Genomic DNA, 24285 nt, shown 5'->3' on the forward strand with positions numbered 1-24285 from the left:
AAAGTGTCGGACATGACTGAGCGACTGAAAAACAGCAACAACAATTGACATATGATGCGAAGGATCTTTTTATTGGCCTATCTTCTATCTCTTCTTTGGTGAGGTCTCTGTTCAGGTCTTTTGCCCATTTTTTAATTGGGTCATTGATTTTCTCCTTCTTGAGTTTCAAGTTCTTGTTTATTTTGCTAAGAGTCCTCTAATAGATGTGTCTTTTGCAAATATTTTCTCCCAGTCTATGGCTTGTCTTCTCTTGGTCCTGAGATCCGTGGTTTTTAAACCTTCTGCTCGAGCCTTGTGTGTCAGAAGGAGCCTCCAGTCACCAGAGGATGGGGGCATGAATCAGAGAGGGAGAGGCTGAGGGACCAACCTCTAGTCTCCCCTTCCCCATTTCTTCTGCTTTAATCAGAGAGATTTGACTTCATTCAGTTTATATGTGAGGGTTTCACAGGAAGTTCACTCTTTTAAAAGGATTTTGTTCCTCCAAATGGTGTGAAAAACCACGAAACTTAAATTAAATCCACAATTCTAGAATTCTGTGTCTCCTTTTTTACAATGTAATACATCCTTTCACAAGGCTCTGTTAAGGAGAAATGAGACAGACCTGTCACAGTCACAGGACACTTTTTCAACACAATTTTCATCTAATGCAGAGCTCTCTTGAAATGATGGAACTGATATATCTGAAGAATAGGTATCATCTACATGTCCACTTATCTTTCTGAAATAGTAATTTTGGACAGTAATTATCTTTTTCAAAATAATCAGTGAGAAGTGTCAGCCATTTCACCGTTTTCACTCTCTGTCTAAGAAAAGGGGAGAGAATATATCTGCATCTCTGTGGCTCTGAAGATAAACATGCAAACCCAAACCAGAAGGGGTGGCCTTTACAGTCGCACAAGAAGGTGTCACTTCACAGTGACCAGTGTAGATCATCACAGGATTTTTAAACAGTGCTGTTCAATTCAGAATGACAAGAACATGTGCATTCAACCAGCTGTATATTCTTAGATCATATATCATTTTTTGTGGCTTTGCGGTTAAGTCAGATGAATGTTTAATGATGTTTTATAAACATTTGTATTCACGCTAACCCTGTTTATTGCTTTGACAGAGGAGGGCGGCGTGTTCTTTATTTTGTTTATGTATTGCCTTTGTTCCACATAGGATTTGAAATGGACTACTGAATTTCATGTGATGCAAAATGAAGAGAGGGAAGTCGCTCAGTCATGTCTGACTCTTCGCGACCCCATAGACTGCAGCCTACCAGGCTCCTCTGTCCATGGGATTTTCCAGGCAAGAGTACTGGAGTGGGGTGCCATCACCTTCTCCAGATGCAAAATGAGGAAGGCAGTAATCGACACAATCTGAAAAAAGGGAAAATAATGTGAAGAAAATAATAAATTCAGGAGTCAGATTAGCACACAGCAGTCCATCTGTACAGTTCCTAGGAGTGGGCCACAAATTTGGCTCTCAGCTTCTTTCGCTAGGCCAAAGCAAAGAGAACACATTTCATTATAAGGTCTACCAGCTTTTGATAAAAATATAATAGACTAGTTGTTCAATGTAAAAACTCTCCTTTAGGCAAATCTCTACAAGATCTATTTACTACAACCAGCACCTGATAAGGATGCTGCAGCTGAGAATTTGAGTGTCCTATTCTCTTGCCATGCCCTCCTCCAGAGGATCTCCCCAACCCAGGGATCGAACCCACATCTCTTATGTCTCCTGCATTGGTAGGTGGATTCTTTACCGCTAGCATCACCTGGGAATTCCTCTGATAAGAAAGGAGGGTGCCGATATATGAGGTTGCCAGTTAGGGGAAGATCCATTTATTTTGATCATCAGCTGGGCAGTTGTTAGGGGTAAATACCTCCTATGAAATTTGTTAACTGTGTATAGGGTCTGACAGGATGAGCTCAAGCCCTGACCATTATACCAACCAGAGTGGAGATTCAGGGCAAGGGCTGAGGCATCGGGAGTTGGGAGGATTCCTCATGTGGAGTAGGAAGTACTCAAATGCTGTCTCATCTCATGATGTACCAGATCAGGAGTCTAGTCTCTACTTTGCCTGTCTTGTGCAGACACCTAGGTGTGCTCTGTGCCCTGCTGCAGTGTAATAAATCACCTCAACACTTAATGGCTAAGAAAAGAGAAAAAAGGGTGTGGATTCTCCTAATCATGGATTTGGATAGAGCACAGAGGGCACGGACTGTTCCTCTTCATCATGTCTGGGGCCTCAGTGAGGGTCATGCACTAACAGTAATTTGATAGTCATTCGCTAGAGACATCTTAAAGGTCTTTGCTCACATGCTGCCTACTGATGCTGGCTGTTGGCTGGTGCGTCAGCCAACAGTCAACTATGATGCTTATCTGTGGCCTTGGCTTCTTCGTGGCCTGTTGCACTGTGCCTCTTACAAGGAAGGCAGTGAGGGCTCCAGAAGCAAATGTCCCAGTTGACAGGCAGAAGCTGTATGCCTTAGATGACAAGCATATTGTACCTTGGAAGCCAGGCAATGTCATCTATCCCATTCTATTGATTGCAAGCAAGTCACGGGTCCACCCAGCCTCCAGGGAGGGGCATAACTCACACATCTCCATGACAGGAGTGCCAAGATCACACTCTGGAAACCCGTGTTGGTTGGGAGATATTGTTGTGATCATTTCTGGAAAATAAATCTGCCCCCATGTGTGTAAACAGTCGCTTCCAGCTCTGCGCTATTGCTCCATTGTCTTTGAAATGGCAAGTGAGAAAAGGTGAGATGCAGGGAAACAAATCCATCCAGACTGCTTTAACCTATGTTTTCTGGGGGGAAAGGACTAGGAGTTCCACATGGAACCAGTGAACAAACTCCATTGTATTAGACAGGCCACCCATTTTCCATCAAGTTATCTCTTCAGACTGTCTTCTTCTTGATCTCAGAAAGGTGGTAATTGACTGAGGAATAGGAAAATCAGAAGCCTGGCTGTTTCTTCATATATTACAGACATAACTAACAAAATGGAGGCTGCTAAGCAATATAGGGCTTCCCTGATGACTCAGGTGCTAAAGAATCTGCCTGAAATGCAGGAGACAGGGGTCTGATCCATGAGTCAGCAATATAGATTCATAATGACTTTATCCTAAAAGGTATAAGGCTAGGGGACTATTTATTTATTTTAAATTTATTGATTTTAATTGGATAGGGGACTATTTATTATGAAAAGTAAAGACAGTGATTTTATGTATAGGAGGGAGACACATGGATACCACTAAAATTATTTTTTTTTCTTTTAACATTTGATTTATTTTGGCTGTGCTAGGTCTTTGTTGGTGTGCATAGGGGCACAGGCTCTAGGCAAGGGCTTTAGTACTTAGGGCACACTGACTCAGTAGTTGTGACTCATGGGCTCTGGAGCATAGGCTCAACTGTTGTGGTGCACACACAGGTTTAGTTGCCCTGAGGCATGCAGGATCTTCCCGGATCAGGGATTGGACCCATGTTCCCTGCAATGGTTCCCTAATTCTTAACCACTGGACTACCAAGAAAGTCCTAAAAAAAATTTTTTTAAGTACACTTTTGAGATTTCTTTTCACATCAATTAAATCATCAGTGTCACCACCTAAAATCATTTAGAGGTTTGTCCTTTGAGTCAGCTTGAAGGCATTGATATACTAAGTAGAGGCTCTATTAGATTTCACTAAAAATTATGCTAAATTGATAAATGTCACTGAATCATTCGTGGATGAGTTCTTAGTCATCTGTGCCACGGGAGTACTCATGGGTATTACAGTGATGCCAAAATGAAAGGGCCGCTGTGGTCCCTGTTGTGCTGTGACAAGAATCCTTATCTTCGCTGTGATCCCTCTCACTATGAGACCACGTAGAAGATGACTGGAGGAGTGTGTGATCTTGCAAAGACTAGAGTAATAGTAAACATTTGCTCAGGGACTGGGAGTTATGAAAAGTTCTTCACCTTTTAGTAAATAATCACACACTGCTAGAAGGATGGACGTTTCCTGCCTATGGACAACTGTTGCTCAAGGCAATACTCTTTTTGTTCAGTTCATGAAATGAGAAGTCAGTTCCTGCATGGTACAGTGCAGTCTCTGAAACCTTAATAATGTTGGCAGCGGCATCTTTGAATAATGACTAACTAAACATTCTGGCATCCTGGGCTTCCCTCTTGATTCTTTGAACTTATTGATTGCTATGAATTATGTTAGTATTCAGAAGGAATGGTTAGCATGACAGGAGATGATGAGATGGTTCTAGGATCAGGTGGATCTAGGTGATTCTTTGCTTTCTGTGACAAAATGTGGTGATATTGGCATTTGGGAAGGGAAATGATTGATAACCTAAGTTATATGCAACCTAAGGACCTCCCTGGTGGCTCAGTCAGTAAAGAATCTGCCTGCAATGTGGGAGACCCAGGTTCGATCCCTGGTTCGGGAAGACCCACTGGAGAAGGAAATGGCAACCCACTCCAGTATTCTTGCCTGGAGAATTCCATGGACAAAGGAGTCTGGTGGGCTAGAGTCCATGGGATCACAAAGAGTCAGACCTGACTGAATGACTAACACTTTCACTTTCATGCAACCTAAGGCCTTAGGAATGCAGAAAATGGCAACAAAAGGAGGTGTACCAAGCATCACTTTGACTTTGTCTGATTTATACAGTTTATTCATTGATACAGTCAGTAAGTCATAAAATACTTCTCATCTTGCCTTAGAGTAGAACAACTATAACAAATAGGCTCCAAAATGTATAATGGTGCAAACCGATGAAGGTTTGTTTCTTGTTTACTTAATATCGCTGGGTGCTTGTATCGGATAGTGCCAGAGCCTTCTTCTGTGTGGTTGTGCAAGGACTCTGCAGTATTAATTGGGTGACTTCCATGGTCATCCTGAGTTATCTCTGTTCTAATCAAGCCAGCCAGAAAGGGGAAAGAAGCATAGGGGAGCACAACATGACGAGGAAGTTGGAAAGGAAATTCTCAAAGTGGTTTCAGCACTGGGATAAGACACTTTTCACTGAAGATATAGTCCATGTTTCTAAGAGCTTACATAGTGGCCGTAAAAGAGCAAATCATGGCAATTGTGTGATTCTTAATGCCAGCTAGGCATCAGACTCATCAGTGGGGAGCTTTTAAGAAGCACAGATACAAGAGCTCCAACTCCAGCTTTCGGTCAGCAGATTTGGCTGGAACCTGAACAGTCACATCTTGGAAAACCCCACAGAAGAGACCAAGGGACAGCCATGCTTGGTAATCACAAACTCTGGAGATAAATCTCTTAGAATTGCCAGGAACTCCAAATGAAAACCTATTATATAGCACAGGGAACTCTGCTCAGTGCTCTGTGGTGACTGAAACTGGGAAGGAAATCCAAAAGAGAAGGGATGTATGTATATCTGTTTCACTTTGCTGTACAGCAGAAACTAACACAACATTGTAAAGCAACTATACGCTAATAAAAATTAATTTAAAAATAAAATAAAACTGTGCTTAAGGAAAAAGCAATTAAGCTTGAATGCAGGGGGAAAAAAAAAAAAAAAGAATTGCCAGGAACCAACACCAGTCCAATAAAACATGCATATTCCTTTGACTAGCCTAGAATGAAATAAATAATAGTCTATACATGCACATCTTTTTTTAAAAAAAAAAGTAATTTCAGATAATTTCAAAACGGCCATAAAGGAGGAATAACATTGAACTAATTTAAAATAAAATGCTGTATCTTTCAATGCAGATGCTGAGGCTTGACTACAATACAAAAACTGATAAAGTAGTAAAATGCTTACATGTATTTATAATGCATGGGCTTCCCAGGTGGCACCAGTGGTAAAGAAACTGCCTGCCAATGCTTGAGACATAAGAGATATAGGTTCGATCCCTGAGTCAGGAAGATTCCCTGGAGGAGGGCATGGTGACCCACTCCAGTATTCTTGCCTGGAGAATCCCATGGACAGAGGAGCCTGGTGGGCTATAGTCCATGGGGTCACAAAGAGTGGGACACGACTGAGTTACTGACACTTTTCACTTTTGTGCATGTGTGCATGTGTGTGCTCAGTTGTGTAAAGTAATTATCCTCTAATCAGAAATTTTAAAAAAGGAAAACTCTGCCACAGAACATACACACACACTCACATATACACACACAAAGAAACTGGAACTCAAAATCTTTGATGGTTAATGCATCTTTATGGTATCTATTTTGGTGAGGTGCATTTCTAACTTTAAATATGAAATTATCTGCCCTTTAAAAAAGAAAGAGAAAAGAAGTCCTTCATTCTTTGGGACTGTCCCACCTATTGTAGGATATCCAGCACAGCCCTTCTCACTAACTAGCTTCAGCCACCACGAGCCATCCAACATCCTGCAGGACCCACAGTGCCAGGAGGAGGAGCAGCCCTCAGACGTGATGCCTAAAACGAATGTGGCACTCGTGAAACTGTCTGCCGAGAAGGCACTTAAGAGCAAACACACCAGTTTGATTGTGGGAGCCATGCCCAGCAGCACACCTAATAGGCTGATCTGCAGATGAATCCCTGAGTCCTTCGTGTGCCGAGTCCCCCCAAAAGTTCCTTTTTTATTCCAGCAGAGCAGCAGCTTTCAGGTCTAGACCACTTACAGCCAGGGGTTTAAGGAGTTTTCTTTTTTCCTTTGAGTCATCCCCTTTGCTTCTCTGGTCAAGCTGCTGTGGACACAAGGACTCTCCCAGGATCCACTGTCATATTCGTCCTTCTGGAAAACAAAAGGAAAAAAAAATGGCCTTACTTGAAGACTTTGCTCTGAAGCATCAGTGTCTTCCTTCCTCACTTCTCCGAGAACAGCTGGATGCACCCCCCACCCAGTGGAGGTCACCACCCAGCGCATGGCCCCGGGTCCTGCTAGTGTTTCCTCTGGATACAGTCACGTGCAGGCGTGCACTGCCGTCTGCATATCTGCATTCTTCCAGCTTCCCTAAGAGAAGACTGCATCGTCTGGAAAAGTGATGAAGGGGTAACGAGGGTGTTCCTGCGGGATGGAGTGGGAAAGAGGAAGGAAGGAAAGAAGGAAGAGAGTGTCCGAGCAGAGCAAGAGGAGGAAGGAGAGCGCAGAAGCATGAGGCAGTGAGAGCCAGAGAGGGCGAAAGGCTGAGCTCTCTTCTCTACCGGGTGTCCAGGCGCTTCTGCTCCCCTTTCCTTTCTACCACCAGATTTTTCTCCATAGAGTCTTCCCGAGGCTCCCAGTGTTTGGCCGCAAGATTCAGAATACGTAGAAGCTCGGATTTGCCAACAGCGCTTCGAGCCTGGATAATGACATACAGATTGTTTTTTCCATCTTCGGGATTTGGAGCAGCCTGGGGAGTTGCAAAAGCCTGCCTTGTTGTAAGACCGTTTCTGAAGGCCCGCACTGTCTGATCACTGGCTCTGTGCTGCTGGGAACAGTGGCACAGCTGTCCAGGGTGGCAGGGACCACCTGGAGTATGAAAATTACCAGAAGCCGTTGTTTGGTCCTTGCCAGAGCACCTGAAGCCTTCTGGGAATTAGGATTTCTGTTGTTTCTCTCACTGGCCCCTTAGGAGCAATAGATAACAAACTGGGACCACTTGTGTTTTTTTTTGTTTTGTTTTTTTTCCTTGCCAGAAAAGCCCAGAAAGAAGATGTGTGCTGTTGTCGATTATTGGCATTCCAGCAGGACTATATATTTATTTCTAAGTATATTCGCACAGCTAGGAAGCATTTGCCGACAAGGATGAGATGATAAGCTGCGTTGGTGCCAAAACAAGACTGGAAAAACAAGCTTGTTCTGAGAATGGCAGGTATCCGAAAAGTCAGCTAAGAAAATCAACCCTCCACAGGCAGTAGCTGCTCTTACGACATTAACATTTAAGGGAAGGCATGGAATCCCTACTTCTCAGGGAGAGCAGGCTGGAGGGAGGACCAGAACAGGAGGGGGCACCAGCAGTGGGAGGTGGGCTGCACTTCCAGGAGCCTGCATGCCAAGGCTCTGGCCTCCCCTGGCGAGGGGAGAGTGCCACGCGGGGTCTCGGCACGTCCACAGCTCTGTACTGGCTGCTCCCACCCCAGGCACGCGAGCAGGACGAGCAGGTGCAGAGGCGTGGAAGCTCCTCCGTCCTGTGGTTTCCTTGAACAAGAATGGGATGATTGGTGAACGAGGCCAGCATCCTGGGTGGTAACAAAAAAAAAAAAAAGGAAATTGGTATAAAATGCATCATCCAAGTTGGATTCAGTCAGCTCTGTGGCCTGGGCAGGTTCCCAGGGTATTCCAGCCAGACGGCAGGGCTTCTGAGAGACACCAGGCTAGAATGTGTGTGATGACATAAGGGCAGGGAGAGGCAGGGCCGTGGGGCTCAGCAGGGGCTGTCCCGGGCCCCCCAACCCACTGGTGTACACCTCCCCGGCTACCCATTACCCCCGGGTCCACCCCAAGGCACTGGACACGTGCCCTTTTTCCTAATGAGCACAACCTTTCTCTATCAGAAGCCCCCACAGGGAACATAAGTAATCCAGCAATTTCTTTCTCGTCCCACTGCCTGTCCACTGCTTACTTATCCTGGGCTCTGTTTCCTTTGGACAGGAACGCCTCCGGTTACCAAAAGCTACATTATTCTATTCTACAGCCTGTAAGCCAGGAGCCTGGCCGTTCTGGTTTTGTTGTTGCTGTATTTGTTTTAAATATTAGCCGTTTCCCATTCTGGGCAGTTACAACTGTGTTTACTCTGAGTTCCTCTGTGTGGGAGTTTTCCCCGTTTTCATCCTACAGACTGCGGCGTGAGCAATAACTCATCACTGCGTCACTGGCACAGAGTCGGGGATTCATAAACCGGGGGGCCTTTAACTTGAAAATACCCAGTGAGGATGGGGGGAGGGGAGAAGGAGAAATATATTTATGGGCGGGCCAGTGGGCTAATAAGACCGAAAATAATGTTGCTAAATAGATGTACATCTGGAGGTAAATACCACATCATCTGCTCCCTTCAAGGGGTTGTGCTTTGAGCAGGACAAGTTGGCTTCTGCAGTGCTCACTCGATAGGGCATCCATCGCTGCAGTCTCGAGACAAGACTGCTCCATCCTGCCTTCCTTTTGCTTTCAATACTTCTCACCTCTTATCACTCACGTTCCTTGTCTCCTGAACTTCCAACTTAAAGAGTCTGGATTCTTTCAGTTGCAAGTCACAGAAATCCAACTCACACTATCTTAAGCAAACAGGAAACTTATGGATCTGTGTGTTAAAAAGGATATGATGGAAGCTTTAAGGTCAGATGAAAGAAGTAGGGACGAGGACCTTATGAGGGCAACCATGATTTCTCCCCTCTATCACCTCTGCGGGTTGTTACTTGGCTCCACTCAGCAGGGGGAGCTCCTCCTACTGGGAAGGTGGCACTTGCAAGCCCCATATCCTCATCCTCCAAGCACCTCCACCCTAGAGGAAGGAATTTCCATCAACAGCTTCGTATTTGTTGTTATTGTTGTTGTTTTTGTGCTCAGTTGTGTCCAACTCTTGGGAACCCTGTGGACTATAGCCCACCAGGTTCCTTAGTCCATGGAATTCTCCAGGCAAGACCACTGGAGTGGGTTGCCATGCCCTTCTCCAGGGGATCTTCCCCACCTAGGGATCAAACCTCCGTCTCCGACATTGCAGGCAGATTCTTTACCATCTTAACCACCAGGGAAGCCCAAGGAAGCCATATACAAGCCCTGAAAAAGCTCTGATTTTCTAGTACGAGGCTAATACTATCCAAAGGAACCGAGTGACCCGATTGTCTAATTTTAGTCTAAAGACTACCTGTGTCTCCAAGAGCAGGGGTTTATGACAAGAAGAAAGGCAAGAGGGCACGTAAATCCTCACTTGGCAATGAAAACAGCACTTCCCAGGGTCCCTTCGCCTTTCCTATCATAAACCTTTCAGCTGAGCCTGAAAAGTACGAAGGCCCCAAAGCTGACCTGAAATGTAGCAGCAGATTAAGTCCTACCTGCGTCACTTAGTGAATCCCTTTTGCTCACTCTGTGCATCTCACCTAGGGTGTCACGTGTCTTCTGAGAGTTTCCATTATAAGACTGGATGTGGAGTCGGTACATTGGGGTTATTCTTAATTCTGCTCTGTCCCGTCGAGTTCACTCCACAAGTTAATACAGTTTTTTTGCACTTTTGTTCCTTCGTGTGAAATGGAGCGATAATGCTGCCTTCCTGGAGCTGTCATCAGCGTTAACAGGATAGTTAGCATTGGCGAAAGGCCTGTCAGAGAAGAGATGGCTGGTATAACCGTCACAGCCCCAAAGCAAGCAGAGCCTTTCTAGGAAATCTTGATGACAAACCCTGGAAACTGGCTCACACACAGGAGGTGACATGAGTTTCCTAGACACATGCTCTCAGACATGTATATTCATGAGGACGTTTGCATAGTTGCCTGGACCAAATAGATCCTCAGCTTCTCAGTGGTTGGGCTTGGAGGGTGGGGGCTTCAGAGGGGCACTGTCTCAGTATCACCCCACACACATCCTGGACCTTATCCTCTTTGAGTTTCTCTCTCTCTTCCTCTGCACATTCAGGAGTGTACACATTTCTGTCCAGCACTCTGAGGTCTCTGGAAGAGAAGGACCACATCCACCGCGTCCTGGACAAGATCACAGACACCTTGATCCATCTGATGGCCAAAGCAGGCCTGACTCTGCAGCAGCAGCACCGGCGTCTGGCCCAGTTCCTCCTCCTCCTCTCTCACTTCAGGCACATGAGGTGAGGCCTCCTTGGGTTTCTCTCGCAGCAAAGATGTAAGGGAATCCAGCCCCCAACCCTGTGTGGCAGCGGGCCCAGGAAGGGCTGATGCCTGCGTACAGATAACACACTTGGGGCAGATCTGGGCCCATGATGAGCATGAACACCGTGGGAGGATGGTGGAGGGAGGCCCTGAATCTGGTGTGGGCGGACGTTAGAGAAGGCTTCGCAGAGGAAGTGCTAACTCACGCGCAGTCTGGAGCCCAGGCAGCATCTTACATGGGGGGCAGAGTGTGCAGCATGCGGGTCAGGGGAGGGGGAATCCTCCTTGGTTATTCACTTTGTCCCACCCAGTCACGGGCAGTCTGTGAGCACACTCGTCCTCAGAGGGCACTGGGTACATCTGTTGCAGCTCCCGTGTCACACTCTTCTTACTTACGGGTGTAAATTCGAAACGAGACACTCTGGGTCCAGACCCCTCATGGACGGTCAGCCTCGACTCTTCTAGCCCTCTCAAACCATTCTTGTCGCCCCCTTTGCCATGATCCAAGTCCGAGCCTCCATCATTTCCTCCAGGATGTCTGTCCCAGCTGCCTGACCTATCTCTCCAGATTTAATTTCAGATCCATTAACAGCCCTTCTGATCTATTCTCCACAGTAGAGCCAGTGTGATCATTCTGATACCAAATCTGATCGCACTGTTTTCCTACTTAAAGCCTTAAAGTGGCTTCCCCTTGCTTTTAGATGAAAATATAAATCCATGTATTTTGCTTCCATTACTTTTTATACTCTGCTGCTGCTGCTACTACTCTTTAGACGTTAAGTCGTCTCCGACTCTTTGCAACTCCAGGGACTGTAGCCCACCAGCCTCCTCTGTCCATGGGATTTCCCAGGCAAGAATACTGGAGTGGGTTGCCATTTCCTTCTCCAGAGGATCTTCCTGGCCCAGGGATGAAACCTAAGACTCCTTCTTGGCAGGCAGATTCTTTACCACTGAGCCGCCTGTAGCCTTACTTAACTTGTAGGACTTCCTGGGAGTCTAGGCTCTGGCTCTGATCAGCTGTTCTCTGAGTCAACGGGGAGGGGCTTCAGGTTGGTTGCACAGCTGTTTTACTTCCTTGGACTCACACATCTGAAGGTCAGGTGATGGAAGCTGGGCACAGCTGGAGGCTCTGCGCCAAGCTGCAGGCCTGAAGGTCAGCTGGGTGACTAACCTGAGTGCTTTTTGTCCTCCTTGTACCAACAAGAGAGCTGAGACATGTCCTTCTCATATTGATGGCAGAGGCATCAGAGGGCGAGTCAGTTTGGTGAAGCGCATTTTAATCTTTTAGTTCAGTCCATGTGCATGCACATCCCACTGGGCGAGCAAGTCATAGAATAACACCCAAAGTCAAGGATCATGAACACAGGGCACAGAGAGTGAATCTTCCTGGACAGTAAGCAAGCCTGTCATAGCTTAGATACGACTCCTTGCAGGAAGCATCTCCTGACCCTTAACACGTAGATGGGATTTACACCCTGTTCTTCCAGATTGTTATTGCCCATTTTATTATCTGTCAGCACCATTAGACTACAAATGTAAACTCTGTGAGGCAGTTCTCACAACCCGTTTTGTTTACTCTGTGGACCCAGTACCCCGAAGCATGGGGCTTGGCACAGAGTAACTATCCAAAAAATATTTTCTATAGGAGATAAGAAAGGTTGATAGCAGAGAAAATAGAGCCTTTATGCACCAGAAGGTGAAAATAGCCTTGTTTCTATTCTAAATGCTTGGCCAGGGACTTAGTGGGTACTGTTCCCATGAGCAGAACTTATCCTTCAGGGAACAGATGGAGAAAGTATTAGATTCTTTACTCCAGAAAGACCACACCTGCATGATGAAGTCCCTATGACCTTAGGCTTACTTCAGGCCTCCAGGAATGAAAAAGAGATTCTATTTCTCAGTGGCTCTGAGGGAAGGGCCAAGGTGTCTGGAAAGAGATTCATTTTTAAGGGGTCTTCAAACCTTGAAAAACCGTGAGTCAGGTGGTGAGAAGTTCATCCCATGAGAGTCCCAGGTGGCCCCTTTTCTGGAGCTGACCCCACAAGTCGTTCGCGTCTTGAGAAAATAAATGTGTCTTTCTTTCGTTAACCCACTCAGTGCCGTGTACGAAGTCTTGGGTGTGGTATATGAGCATCATTTCTTTACTGAGTGAAGGAGCTGTCAGTCATGAAGGAACAGACAAATTACCTGAGGTTTTCTCTGTGAATTTGAAATTCAAAAATGATGGCTCTCACTTGTCAAAGTGACTGCAGTCTGTGTTCCCAGGAGTCCCCGAGAATCCCGCCAGGTTAAGTAGATCATTGCATTTGGAGTATACATTTTCAGTCCTTTCCCGTCCAGTTCTTTTGATGAATGTTACACAGAGGGAAGAGGGGGATGGTTCAGAATAACATAAGCCTCTACCAAATTTCCTGGCTGAGAGAGTAGCCTTCCCCTTGAAGGAAATATATTAGCTTTATTCTGAGCTAGGAATTTGATGGAGAAACCGTGTATCACAGATGAAGGATTTTTTTGTTGTTGTTGGTGGTGGTGGTTGGAATTGCTGAATTTTCAGATCCATTAACTGCTTGTCAGCATTAGGAAGTCTTGTTAGTTAATACCAAAGTATATTTGCACTGAATATACAAGCCTTGCTAGTTTTACTGGCAACAGGTGGCCAAGGGTAATGGCAGTGGGAGTTTCTGTTTGAATTGTGTGAAGGGCTGAAGAGAAGTTGCTGTTCTGTTGCAAGCTTTGAGCTGGCTTGCTGACTCCCTCCCTCCCTCCCTCTCTCTCTCTCTCTCTCTCTCTCACCAACACTGACAACAATATTGTGGTGCCTCATTACAGCCAATCTAAATTACAGAACTCTGTTGTGTTAAGCTTGGCCCCAACCATATGCTGTCATGCAGAGCATTTAACACCAGATTTCATCTCACGGTAAATGTGATTCATGGGGTTGCAAGAGAAAGATGGTGTCAGATCCAGAGGCATTTAACTTTAACAGCATTTTAAATTAAAACAAACAAACTAAAAAAAAAAACCCACAAAATCCCACTTAAAAACGTAATTTTGGTGGCTGTTATATGGGCCGAATTGCTCTGAAGCCTGATTGTTTTCATGGCACTCCTCCAACAAGGGTTGACTTTCCCCTGACTGAAAATGCAAGTAATTTTTAGGAGGCTCTTGGTCTGCCTCCTTATGATACATGATTCTTTTAAAAGGAATTTCAAGCTAGATAATAGTGTTTGGGTTTTTTTGTTTGTTTGTTTGTTTTTTCTCCTGCTGGTGGTGTGGTGGAGGAGACAGGCAGAAGTGTGGCTGGTGGAGCAGGACAGTAGGGGAGAGTGGTCAAAGGAGAAATGCCATTTGCCTGCATTTCCCTGTAGCCCATATTTTCTGAGGGTTAGCCATGTTCTTGCCACTGTGCTAGGCCTAACGGGGTGGACAGATTGCTACCCCTTGTGGAACTTGTACTGTGTATGTGCTTGTGTGTCTGTGCTTGTGCTTAGGGAGCAAGAATAAAAATACAGGGACTTCCCTGGTGGTCCAGTGGTTAAGAATCTGCCTTGCAGTGCAGGGGACAGGGGTTCAAATCCCGGTCGGGGAACTAAGATCCCTCATGCCGTGAAGCTACTGAGCCGTGCTGCACAACTAGAGAGTCTGCACACCAGAACCAAAGATCCTGCATGCCTCAACTAAGACCCAAGGCAGACAAGTACAGGTGTTTTAAAAAGAATAAAAATACATATGTACATAAATACATACATAGAAGGATTTCAGGTTGACATGCGTGCTGGGAGGAAAACGGAGTGACGTTGAAAGAGGATGGCTAAAGCCACAGGGCCTTGAGCCCTCTGCCCTTGGGGTCGTGGCAGGTCTCTCAGAACGGGTGACACCCGGAGATCTGGGAGAAGTGCCTCCAGGCAGGAGCGGGGAAGAACCAGTGCAGGTACCCTGAGTCTAGGCATAAAGAACTTGGTGTCTTTAATGGGCAGCATGAAAACTCGGCTGGCTCAAGGTATGGGTTAGGGAAGAGGGACAAAGTCTGAGAGGTGGGTGGAAGGCATGTCAGTCGGGCCTTGCATAGCACAGACAGAAATTTAGATTTTATTCTGAGTTAAATGAGAAGCAGCTGGACAGTTGTGAGCATGGGAACTTCTTGAACTGTTTTGCATATTTGAAAAGTTCCTTCCTGGACCTTCTTAGTGTTTAAGACTCCATGGTTCCAATGCAGGGGGCCTGGGTTTAATTTCTGGTCGGGGTACTAAGATCCTACATGCCAAGCGATGTGGCCCCCCCACCTCGCCCCCATAAAAAAACCTCTTTCGTACTTGGTGGCTGGGCAACCCACTCCAGTATTCTTGCCTGAGAAATCCCATGGACAGAGAGAGGAGCCTGGCAAGCTACAGTCCATGGGGTCGCAAAGAATCAGACACGACTTAGCGACTAGATGAAAACAACAAACACAACTGTTCTCTTTTTAGATGTAGCGGTGATAGAGGAGAGAAAGGCACCTGTATAGTAAACCCTGAACTGGCTCTTGAAGCGGGAAGAGAGTTTGGCCTATCAGTGTCCTGGGGCTGTTCTTAGCTGCCCTTGCTCAGCGTTTCAGCCGTCCTGGGTCTGAGGCTGGTCTGAGTGGTCCTGTCTGTGTCTCCCCTCCTGCAGCAACAAAGGCATGGAGCATCTGTACAACATGAAGTGCAAGAACGTGGTGCCTCTCTACGACCTGCTGCTGGAGATGCTGGATGCCCACCGCCTGCACGCCCCCACCAACTTCGGGAGCACACCCCCGGAGGACGTGAATCAGAGCCAGCTGGCCGCCTCTGGCTGCACTTCACCGCATTCCTTGCAAACATATTACATCACTGGGGAGGCAGAGAACTTCCCCAGCACAGTCTGAGAGTTCCCCGGCTCCCCCCTCCGACCCCCCTCCAAGGTTCTGAGAATCCCTGTTGCACTTTACCCACATCATGCATCACTCTAGCCGATTTCTGCCCCTGCGCACACTCTTGGCATGCACCCACCACTGGCTTTCTGATATGGATGGCCATTCATTCGCTTGCTCAGTTCTATGTGGCACGCCTTGTTTTGGGAACAGCCAAAGGGATTCCAGGGCTCATTTCTTTGTAACCGTTCTCTCTCTCTCTGCCTTTGCTACCTTACTCAGCACGAGGATTCACCTAGCGCTTCATGACTGAGCTCGGTCTCCGAGCTGGGTTCGGGTGACTGTGCACTTTAGCTACTTGTGACCCAGGCCTGGAGAGTGGACATGTCACCTCTATGAACGTGAAGCACTTTTTAATGGATCTGAGCATCAGCCACAGGAAAGAACTGAAAGTGGCTCCTTTAACTGCTGACTTGGAGAAAGCGAGGCCCAGGGTTCATTGTAATGTCCTCTTGTATTCCTATAGGTCCATATCATTTTATTAAAGCTTTTGCTCTGTTGCGTGGCTGTAGCAGAATATTCACTGATTGTCCACCCACTTCTCCTATAGGAATACAAGATGCACACAGGGAAGGAAGGCCCCTAATTGTCAAGCCTTTGTCAGCTTAGTACACTGCCCCTTCAAATTTGCTAAACGCTTTACCATTGAGAGCACTAAATATATATAGGTCATGGGTTCCAATTAATTCTCGCTTCCCATGGATCCATGGAAAGCAGCAAAGTTGATCCCAGTTAAATAACCTCCACATCTACCAGTTTAGATAGATACTTGTCTTTTGTTTTCAATTTCATTTTATAAAAGAAAGCCTCAAAAAAAAAAAAAAAAAAAAAGGCCCCCCCCCCCCCTGTTCCCCCCGCCCCCCACCCCAGGATTTGCAGTAAATGGGCTTCAGGACCTGTTCTAGTGTGATCTCACTCCTACCAGCAGAGGGCGCTCTACATAGCTCTTCCTGGTGTGTCACAAGGTGAATTCCTAGTGCCTAGGCTGCGAAAATCCTGCTTGGAAAATCCATTGGACTGAGGAGCCTGTTAGGCTACAGTCCATGGGGTCGCAAAGAGTCAGACACGACTGAGCGACTTCACTTTCACTTTCAGGCTGCGACCAAGGGCAAAGGAGCAGGCACTCTGGTGACACTTTTAGCCCCGGGGCAGTGGGCTTAATAGTAAACGTGCATGATTCTTGTAGGAGCTAGAGACCAAAGAGGGGCAGAAACTGGATAAAACTGAGGCTCAGGATGGCCCTGCCACAGGCTGCAGCCACTTTGGAGTGCTACGGGCTGACCCCACAGTGTAATACGGGGCTGCCCTGGGGTCCATGGAGGGTTGTCCTCCTCCTCCTCTTCCCTGCTGTGCTCCCAGTGACCCTGGTTGGAGGCAAGTGCTCCTTGCGGGAGGAGAGCCAGCATTGGAGCTTTCTGAACTCAGGCTGCCTGGGGCCTGGTCAGACCACACCTGCCCTTGGTTGTTCAGAGCTCATGCAAAAATCAGGGTTTAGCCTGGGTTGGGGGTGGGGGGGGTTGGGAAACAAAACTTCTCCAGACTCTGTTTCATTAAACTTCCTAAGCCAAGAGAAAAAGACTAGAATTGGGCCACAGGAATCCATTGGACCTATAGACTAAACAAGAAAAGCTCACTAAACAAGAAGCAGCTTCCCTGGGTCTTTGCATCTCTAAAGCAGTTATGAATTAGTTCCCCTTCTCAGCTATAAAGAAAGTTTGGTTTCCTCTGGTGACCACATTGTCTGTAACTCGAACCCTGTTGATAGGCAATGTGTTAGTCAACAAACCCAGCCAAGGTTCTAGGGCTTCTCTTGGGATGCCTGCTTCAGAAGTGGATTTCACTCATCTGATTACCCAGTAAGTGATCACCAAAGGGCCGGAAACCTGGGAAGGCCAAAAAAATAAAAAGTTTTTTCACAAGTGCATCTAAATTTGGGGGCGATTTTATGTATCTGCAGTAAGAATGTTTAGAACATAATTCTTCTGTTGTTTTTGTTTAAGAAGCACCTTATATAGTATAATATATATATTTTTGAAATTGCAATGCTTGTTTATCAGACAATTGAATGTAGTGATTCTGTTTTGGATTTAATTTGACTGGGTTAACATTCAAAGCCAACAAAAAATATGTTTACTTTTTTTGTATCACTACCTTGTCATGTAGTCATTGATGCCTAAGGCCTGGTGATTATTCATTTAAATGATGATCACATTTTCATATCAACTTTTATATCCACAGTAGATGAAATAGCACTAATCCAGATGCCTATTGTTGGATATTGAATGATAGACAATCATATGTAGCAGAGATTATGCCTGAAAAGGAAAATTATTCAGGGCAGCTAATTTTGCTTTACCAAAATATAAGTAGTAATATTTTTGGACAGTAGCTAATGGGTCAGTGGGTTCTTTTTAATGTTTATACTTAGATTTTCTTTTAAAAAAATAAAAACAAACAAAAAAATTCTAGAATTCTAGATGATGTAATACCAGCTAAATCCAAACAATAATCCAGCGGAGGGTTTTACATTATTCACATAAGATGTTTGTATTCATGTAAAGACACTATTACATTTGAAATGGGCAGAGAGCACCAGATGCTTGGTATGTTAGCCCAGGAGTTTCAAGTAATTTTAGAAATCTCTTATTCTTATATGAAGTGCCACTAATAGAGAGCTGATACTTTGCAGCTGATGTTACTCGGATGTAGCGAATATGCTGTATTTTCCCCCCTACTCTGATACAGTTTAAACTTTGAAAGACAAGGTCAATCAGAGAGGGAGTAGATGGGTTAGTAGAATAGAGTGGGGAAATGGGTTTGGGCATTTTAAGAATGAAAAATATCATAAGAGTCTTGAAAGCATTTTGAGGCAGATCAGCACTGGCACTTGGGGCGTGCACCAGGGTTCAGTATTTCACTCGTGTCCTGTTAACCACGAATAGCGGTATATGACAGCTGATCCTATGATGGCAGCTTGAGTTCTGGGGCAGAGCTAGAGGCATGTGCAGTACAGTCCAAGAAATAGCTAGTGGTCTGTGTTTCTTTTAGCCATCGCCTAGCTCTAGGCTTGCAGTAATGATTCTGTGATGCTGTCATGCAACAATCATAGAGGTTAGTTCATCCAAAGAAAAGACCCTATGTAGGTTGCAAAACCCAGCCCCTGAGGAAGTGTAGTCATTGATTCAATTTCCCTATTAACCTTGCAACTATGTTTAACCATGCCATAGCCCGTGCCTTTTGAGAGCTGAACAAATAAGGGGCTAACTGATAATCCAACTTCTGATCCCATTTAGATGTTTTTGCTTTAAAATCTTTATACGCTGAAATGGCTGTTGGTTTAGGCCACTGGTTTAGACTATCCCTACATGAAACCAATCCCAAATCTCTTCCTAGTCATACTCCCCACCTCTGAGATGGACTGTGGGTACTGGGAGTGATCACTAGGACCATAGTTAACGTTTGATATTCACGGGCAGATTTGCTTCTGGAAACTAGTTATTAGAAACACATGTAGAGTCATATGTAGCTTCTGAGACAACCGTGATTCTCTTGGGTTCAAGTCTTGGGATGATGACCCAGATGACACTGCACACTTCCTGGGTGAACTTCCTGAAACCTTACTGTCAACTGGAGCAAATGACTTCAAGTGCCGTCCCACACATCCACCTTTTCATTAGTGTTCTTCTCTGTTTTTAATTGTAGTTCCTTTCCATTTGGATTAATGTGAATGTGGCCTCCTTCTAAGTCACTGAAAATTGTTTTCTAAGTAACTGCTGCCTTTATTATGGCACTTCAAGTTTGCACTGTCTTTCAGAGATTCAAGAAAAATTTCTATTTTTTTTTTTTGCATCCAAATGTGCCTGAACTTTTAAAATGTGTAAATGCTGCCATGTTTCAAACCCATCTTCAGTGTGTTTTTACAGAGCTGTGTACCCTGGAAACCACATACAGCCCCATGAACAGGTGCCTGAGGCACGGACCCCTTTGCATTCACAGAGAGGTCATTGGTCATAGAGACTTGAATTAATAAGTGACATTATGCCAGTTTATGTTCTCTCACGGTTTATAAACAGCGCTTTTTGTGCACTACGTATTCTTCAGTGTAGAGCTCTTGTTTTTATGGGGAAAAGCTCAAATGCCAAATTGTATTTGATGGATTAATATGCCGATGCATACTATTATTGATGTGATTCTGTTTTGTTGCAGCTTCGCTTTGTTTAATGAAACACACTTGTAAACCTCTTGCACCTTAAAAAAAAAAAAGAATCCAGTGGGATGCTCAAGCACCTTAAACAATTTTCTCTACCTATTTGATGTTCAAATAAAGAATTAAATGAAAGCCTTTTGTTTGTTTTTGTGTCAGCCCCCTTCTTGCTGGTGGTTTAGCGCTGGCTGCCCAAGATCAAAGTGGTGACATGCATCATCAGAGTGCAGTGAATTCAGGTGATCAGTCTGATGCCAGGCTCCCCTCCAACCCCCACTGACCTCCCGCCCCAGGCACAGAAGGGAACGTGTGGTCCTTGGAGTCAGGCAGACCTGGCCGCACTTCTTGGCTCCGGCACATACAAGTTTTATGACCATTGGTCATGAATTTTCAGAGCCTCCGCTTCCTCATCAGCAAGGTGATAACAGTAACACCTAATTCACAGACAATTGTGAGAATTATATGAGATGCTCATGAAAATAGTAGTTCTTTTCTTTTTTTTTTTTTAAACTATGTTGACACATGTAAACCCATGGCTGATTCATGTCAATGTATGGCAAAAGCCACTACAATATTGTAAAGTAATTAGCCTCCAATTAAAATAAATATATTAATTTTTAAAACTAGTAGTTATTTTCTAATGCCTAATCCCAACCCCTTCCTTGTGGGGAAGTAGAAAGCTTCAGAGTAGTTATGAGGGGATTCCCAAGTGGTGCTAGTGGTAAAGAACTTGCCTGCCACAGGTTTGATCCCTGGGTAGGGAAGATCCCCTGGAGGAGGAGATGGCAGCCCATTCCAGTATTCTTGCCTGGAGAATCCCATGGACAGAGGAGCCTCGTGGGCTGCAATCCATGGGGCTACAGAGTTGGACGTGATTGAGCACTGCGTGAATGCATCTGAAACTTACATAATCGTTCACAAACCTCACCCCATCATGCACCCAAAGCAGAAAGGACTGGTTCATCCCAACCCCATCCCATTTCAGGACTCTTTTCCCTTTGAAGAGCCACCTGCATGTCCTCTTTGCCCCATTGTTTCTGTGATTTAACTGGTGAACTGGGGAGAGGCGGATAATGGGACTGAGAGGCCACATAATATGCACACGGGGTCTGCAGCTGGATTAGCCCATGTGAAACCTCGTTCTACTATTTATGATGCGACCTTGGGCAAGGTACTTTCCCCGTGCCTCAGCTTCTTCACCTGTAAAGATGGACAATAGTACCTCTTGCCTGGAAGTGTTGCTGAGACGACTACATGGGTTAATTCACAGAGAACACTAAAGGACAGCAGCTGGCATTGCTTCTTGCCCCTTTCCCGAATCTTCTCCAACTGCGTGTCTGCACTCACCTCTTTATTAGGATGAGTTTAATTTTTCACATTGTTTGTCATTTGGATTCCAAAAAGCTTGTGTTCTGTCATCCCTGGGCAAGTTCTTCAATCCTGATTTTCATTGGCTTCCTTATATCTAAAATATAAATAAGAACAATACCGTTCTACAGGGCTGGTGCATGGACTGCAGCACACCAGGCTTCTCTGTCCATCACCAACTCCCAGAGCTTGCTCAAACTCATGTCCATCAGCTTCACTCTTTTCCAGCATCAGGGTCTTTTCTAATGAGTCAGTTCTTCACATCAGGTGGCCGAAGTATTGGAGCTTTGGCTTCAGCATCAGTCCTTGCAGTGAATCTTCAGGACAGTGCTATTATGAAGATCAAAAGAGAGAAATGTCTCAAGTGTGGGTATAGGACCTGCCCATAGTAAGCTCTCAATGCATGTTAGGCATAATTATGTAACTGTTATCATGCTCTGTGAGCACTGACATTTAGTGGGATCACTGATGGGTTTAGATTTACAGTTACCACTTTGTTATTTTGAATATGTCTCCTGTCTTTTTCATTGCTCTGTTCCTCCTTACTGGCCCTTTCTTTGTTTTGGTGAAATAAATATCTTTAGGGTATCATTTATATTTATCTGTTGATTTTTTTTTTTTTTACTATTCTAAAGTTATTTTCTTAGTGGTTGCTTTTATAGCATGCATCGTAACTTTTCATAGTCTATTTTAGATTAACACTAACTTAAATTTGGTAAAATAAAAATCTTTGCTCCACCATACTGTAGCTCCATTCTCTCCCTTCTTCATATTATTATTGTCATATGTATCTAGATGTTATAAACCCAGTAATGTTATATTTATTGGCTTGTACAACTCTATATCTTTTAAAGAAGCTAAGACAAAAATGAGAAAATAGATATATTTATAGGCTTTCTAATATTAATCCAAGGGCTTCCTGTGTAGTTCAGTTGGTAAAGCATCTGTCTGCAGTGTGGGAGACCTGGGTTCAATTTCTGGGTTGGGAAGTTCCCCTGGAGAAGGAAATAGCAACCCACTCAGTATTCTTGCCTGGAGAATCCCATGGATAGAGGAGCCTGGTGGGCTACAGTTCATGGGATTGCAAGAGTCACCCTGAAACAGGGCTTGCTGCCAATGAGGGTGCCATGACTTAGTGATTTTTAAAATATTAATCCACATATTAATTAATAAATATTAATATTAATTAATATCAATCCACATATTCACCATTTTCAGTGTTCTTCATTTCTTCCTGCAGATTTGAGTCACATGTCTGGTATCATTTTTTCTCAGCCTGAAGGAAATCTTAAGAGTATTTCTTCTAGGGCAAGTCTACTAGTAATGAATTCTCTGTTTGTCTGGTAATGTATTTATTTCACCTTCATATTTGAAAGATGATTTTTCTGAATGTAGAATTCCTGGTCATCAGTTTTGTTTTCAGTATGTTGACTATATCATTCCACTGCCTCCTGGCCTCCATTGCTTATTCTGTATCTGATGAGTAGAAAGAAAAATCCCTGTGGAATTTTAAGGCAAGCGTGACTCTTAGAAATACAACACTTTGGGCAGGATGCATCATGTCCTGTCCTTTGAGTTCTGGGGAGACATGGCCTCCTCTCTGACTAATGGGCAGCCCTTGATTAGGACAGTGTGACAATCATTTCTTCTGCTCATGCCCCCCTCATTGTCAGTGCGAATGTTCCTGGTCTCTGAGGTCATCCAAGCACCCTTCCTGCCCCCGGTTTCTGCTGGGAATAGTGGGTGAGCTGAAGAGTGATGTTCCTCTGTCCCTTGGCACCAGGAAAGGCTCTATCTAGCGGATGACCTGAGATGTTGAAGTCGGAGGCAGTGGCACCCTCATTGGCAGCAAGCCCTGTTTCAGGGTGACAGTACCTGGGCCAGGCTCACCCCCTTCTCTTGCCCCAAGAGCAGCTCCTAGCTCATGGCCTGGGAATGGGACCACGGGCTCTGGCCTAGGCACTTGGTTTCTGCATAGAACTGACAAAATAGGCGCTTTCATCCTAACTAGATGAAATTGAGGGGAAAAAAAAAAACTGAAACAAAATGAACAAAGAACAACAACAAAAAAAACTGGGGCAGGGAAACACTGAGAGTAAACATTTTAAAAAGTGATTTTGAATCAGGGTGAGATGTCCTCAAGGGGCTGGAGGAGCAGAGGAAAGGACTCCAAAGGGACTCCAAAGCTGCCAGCCGGCCCTGGACCCTTGGTCGAGAGCCAGTCTCTCAGAAGGCCCCAGGGCAGACAGTGTTCTGAGCACCTTCCAGACTCAGCGCTCTGAGAGGCCCCTAGGCAGCTCTACAACCTGTCAGCAGATGCCTTTTTGCTGAGAAGTCAATGATTGTGGGGAAGGCCCATGAAAGCTTTGTGAGCTGGTAAACATTTTATGGGCTGCAGGAATTCAGGTTCGATGGGGTGTACGCTGTCCAGATTCCTGCGTATTCCCAGATTTACAGCCAGAAAACCCACATGTCAACACCCAGGGACCCAGACAATAGGCTGGAGGGGAGAAGGGTGGGACAAGGGGACAACACAGTCATGGGGGGGATTGTGCCGTGGCCTCTGGGAGCTGCTCTGCGGGCCCTCTCAGGCCCTTGAGGATACCAGGGGCAGGTGAGTCTCCAGGGCTCGACCAGGCTAAGGTGCCACTTTGTTCAAAACAAAGGAAGGGCTGAAGGTGCCACACTGGGGCTGCCAGATGCTTCACTAAGATGGGATTAAATCTAGAGCTAATGACCCATTCATTCATCTTTGCATTTATTATTAAATATTCAAAAACAGTCATTAACAATCCTTACAAGCCAAAGAATGCAAAAAAAACAACCAAACAAAAAATGATATGTAAGGAAAAGCAAGTTTATGAAAACACAGGAGGTTCAGATAGAGAAATCAGTTTTCAGTACTTAGCAGTGTAGAAGCAGGTACCAACTGCTCCTAGCCCAGGATCACAGAACCAGAGTCTATGAAGTATAACAACTTGGACCCTGAAAAGACAGGTGAATCCAGGCTTAGTCCTATGGGAAAAGCTGCTGAGCCTTGG

At 45.2% G+C, this 24285-nt stretch overlaps 1 protein-coding gene and 1 long non-coding RNA gene across 2 annotated transcripts in view; one reads left to right on the plus strand and one right to left on the minus strand.

The window, feature by feature from the left end:
* Positions 1 to 16483, plus strand: part of ESR1 (estrogen receptor 1) — a 276074-nt gene extending 259591 nt beyond the window's left edge. Inside the window, exons 7-8 of the mRNA XM_040238694.1 lie at positions 10537 to 10720; positions 15393 to 16483. Of these exons, the coding sequence (XP_040094628.1) occupies positions 10537 to 10720; positions 15393 to 15627 (419 nt within the window). The 3' untranslated portion in view covers positions 15628 to 16483. The remainder of the gene's footprint in view (positions 1 to 10536; positions 10721 to 15392) is intronic.
* On the minus strand, positions 6159 to 21367 carry LOC120862623. The gene is made up of 3 exons (XR_005720819.1): positions 21224 to 21367; positions 9104 to 9208; positions 6159 to 6723 (listed from the first exon to the last, which is right to left on the minus strand). It is a non-coding gene; the product is annotated as an uncharacterized LOC120862623 (long non-coding RNA).
* Between the last annotated feature and the right edge of the window lie 2918 nt (positions 21368 to 24285).

The sequence above is a fragment of the Oryx dammah genome, unplaced genomic scaffold (genome assembly GCF_014754425.2).
Source record: "Oryx dammah isolate SB20612 unplaced genomic scaffold, SCBI_Odam_1.1 HiC_scaffold_4, whole genome shotgun sequence".
NCBI lineage: Eukaryota > Metazoa > Chordata > Mammalia > Artiodactyla > Bovidae > Oryx > Oryx dammah.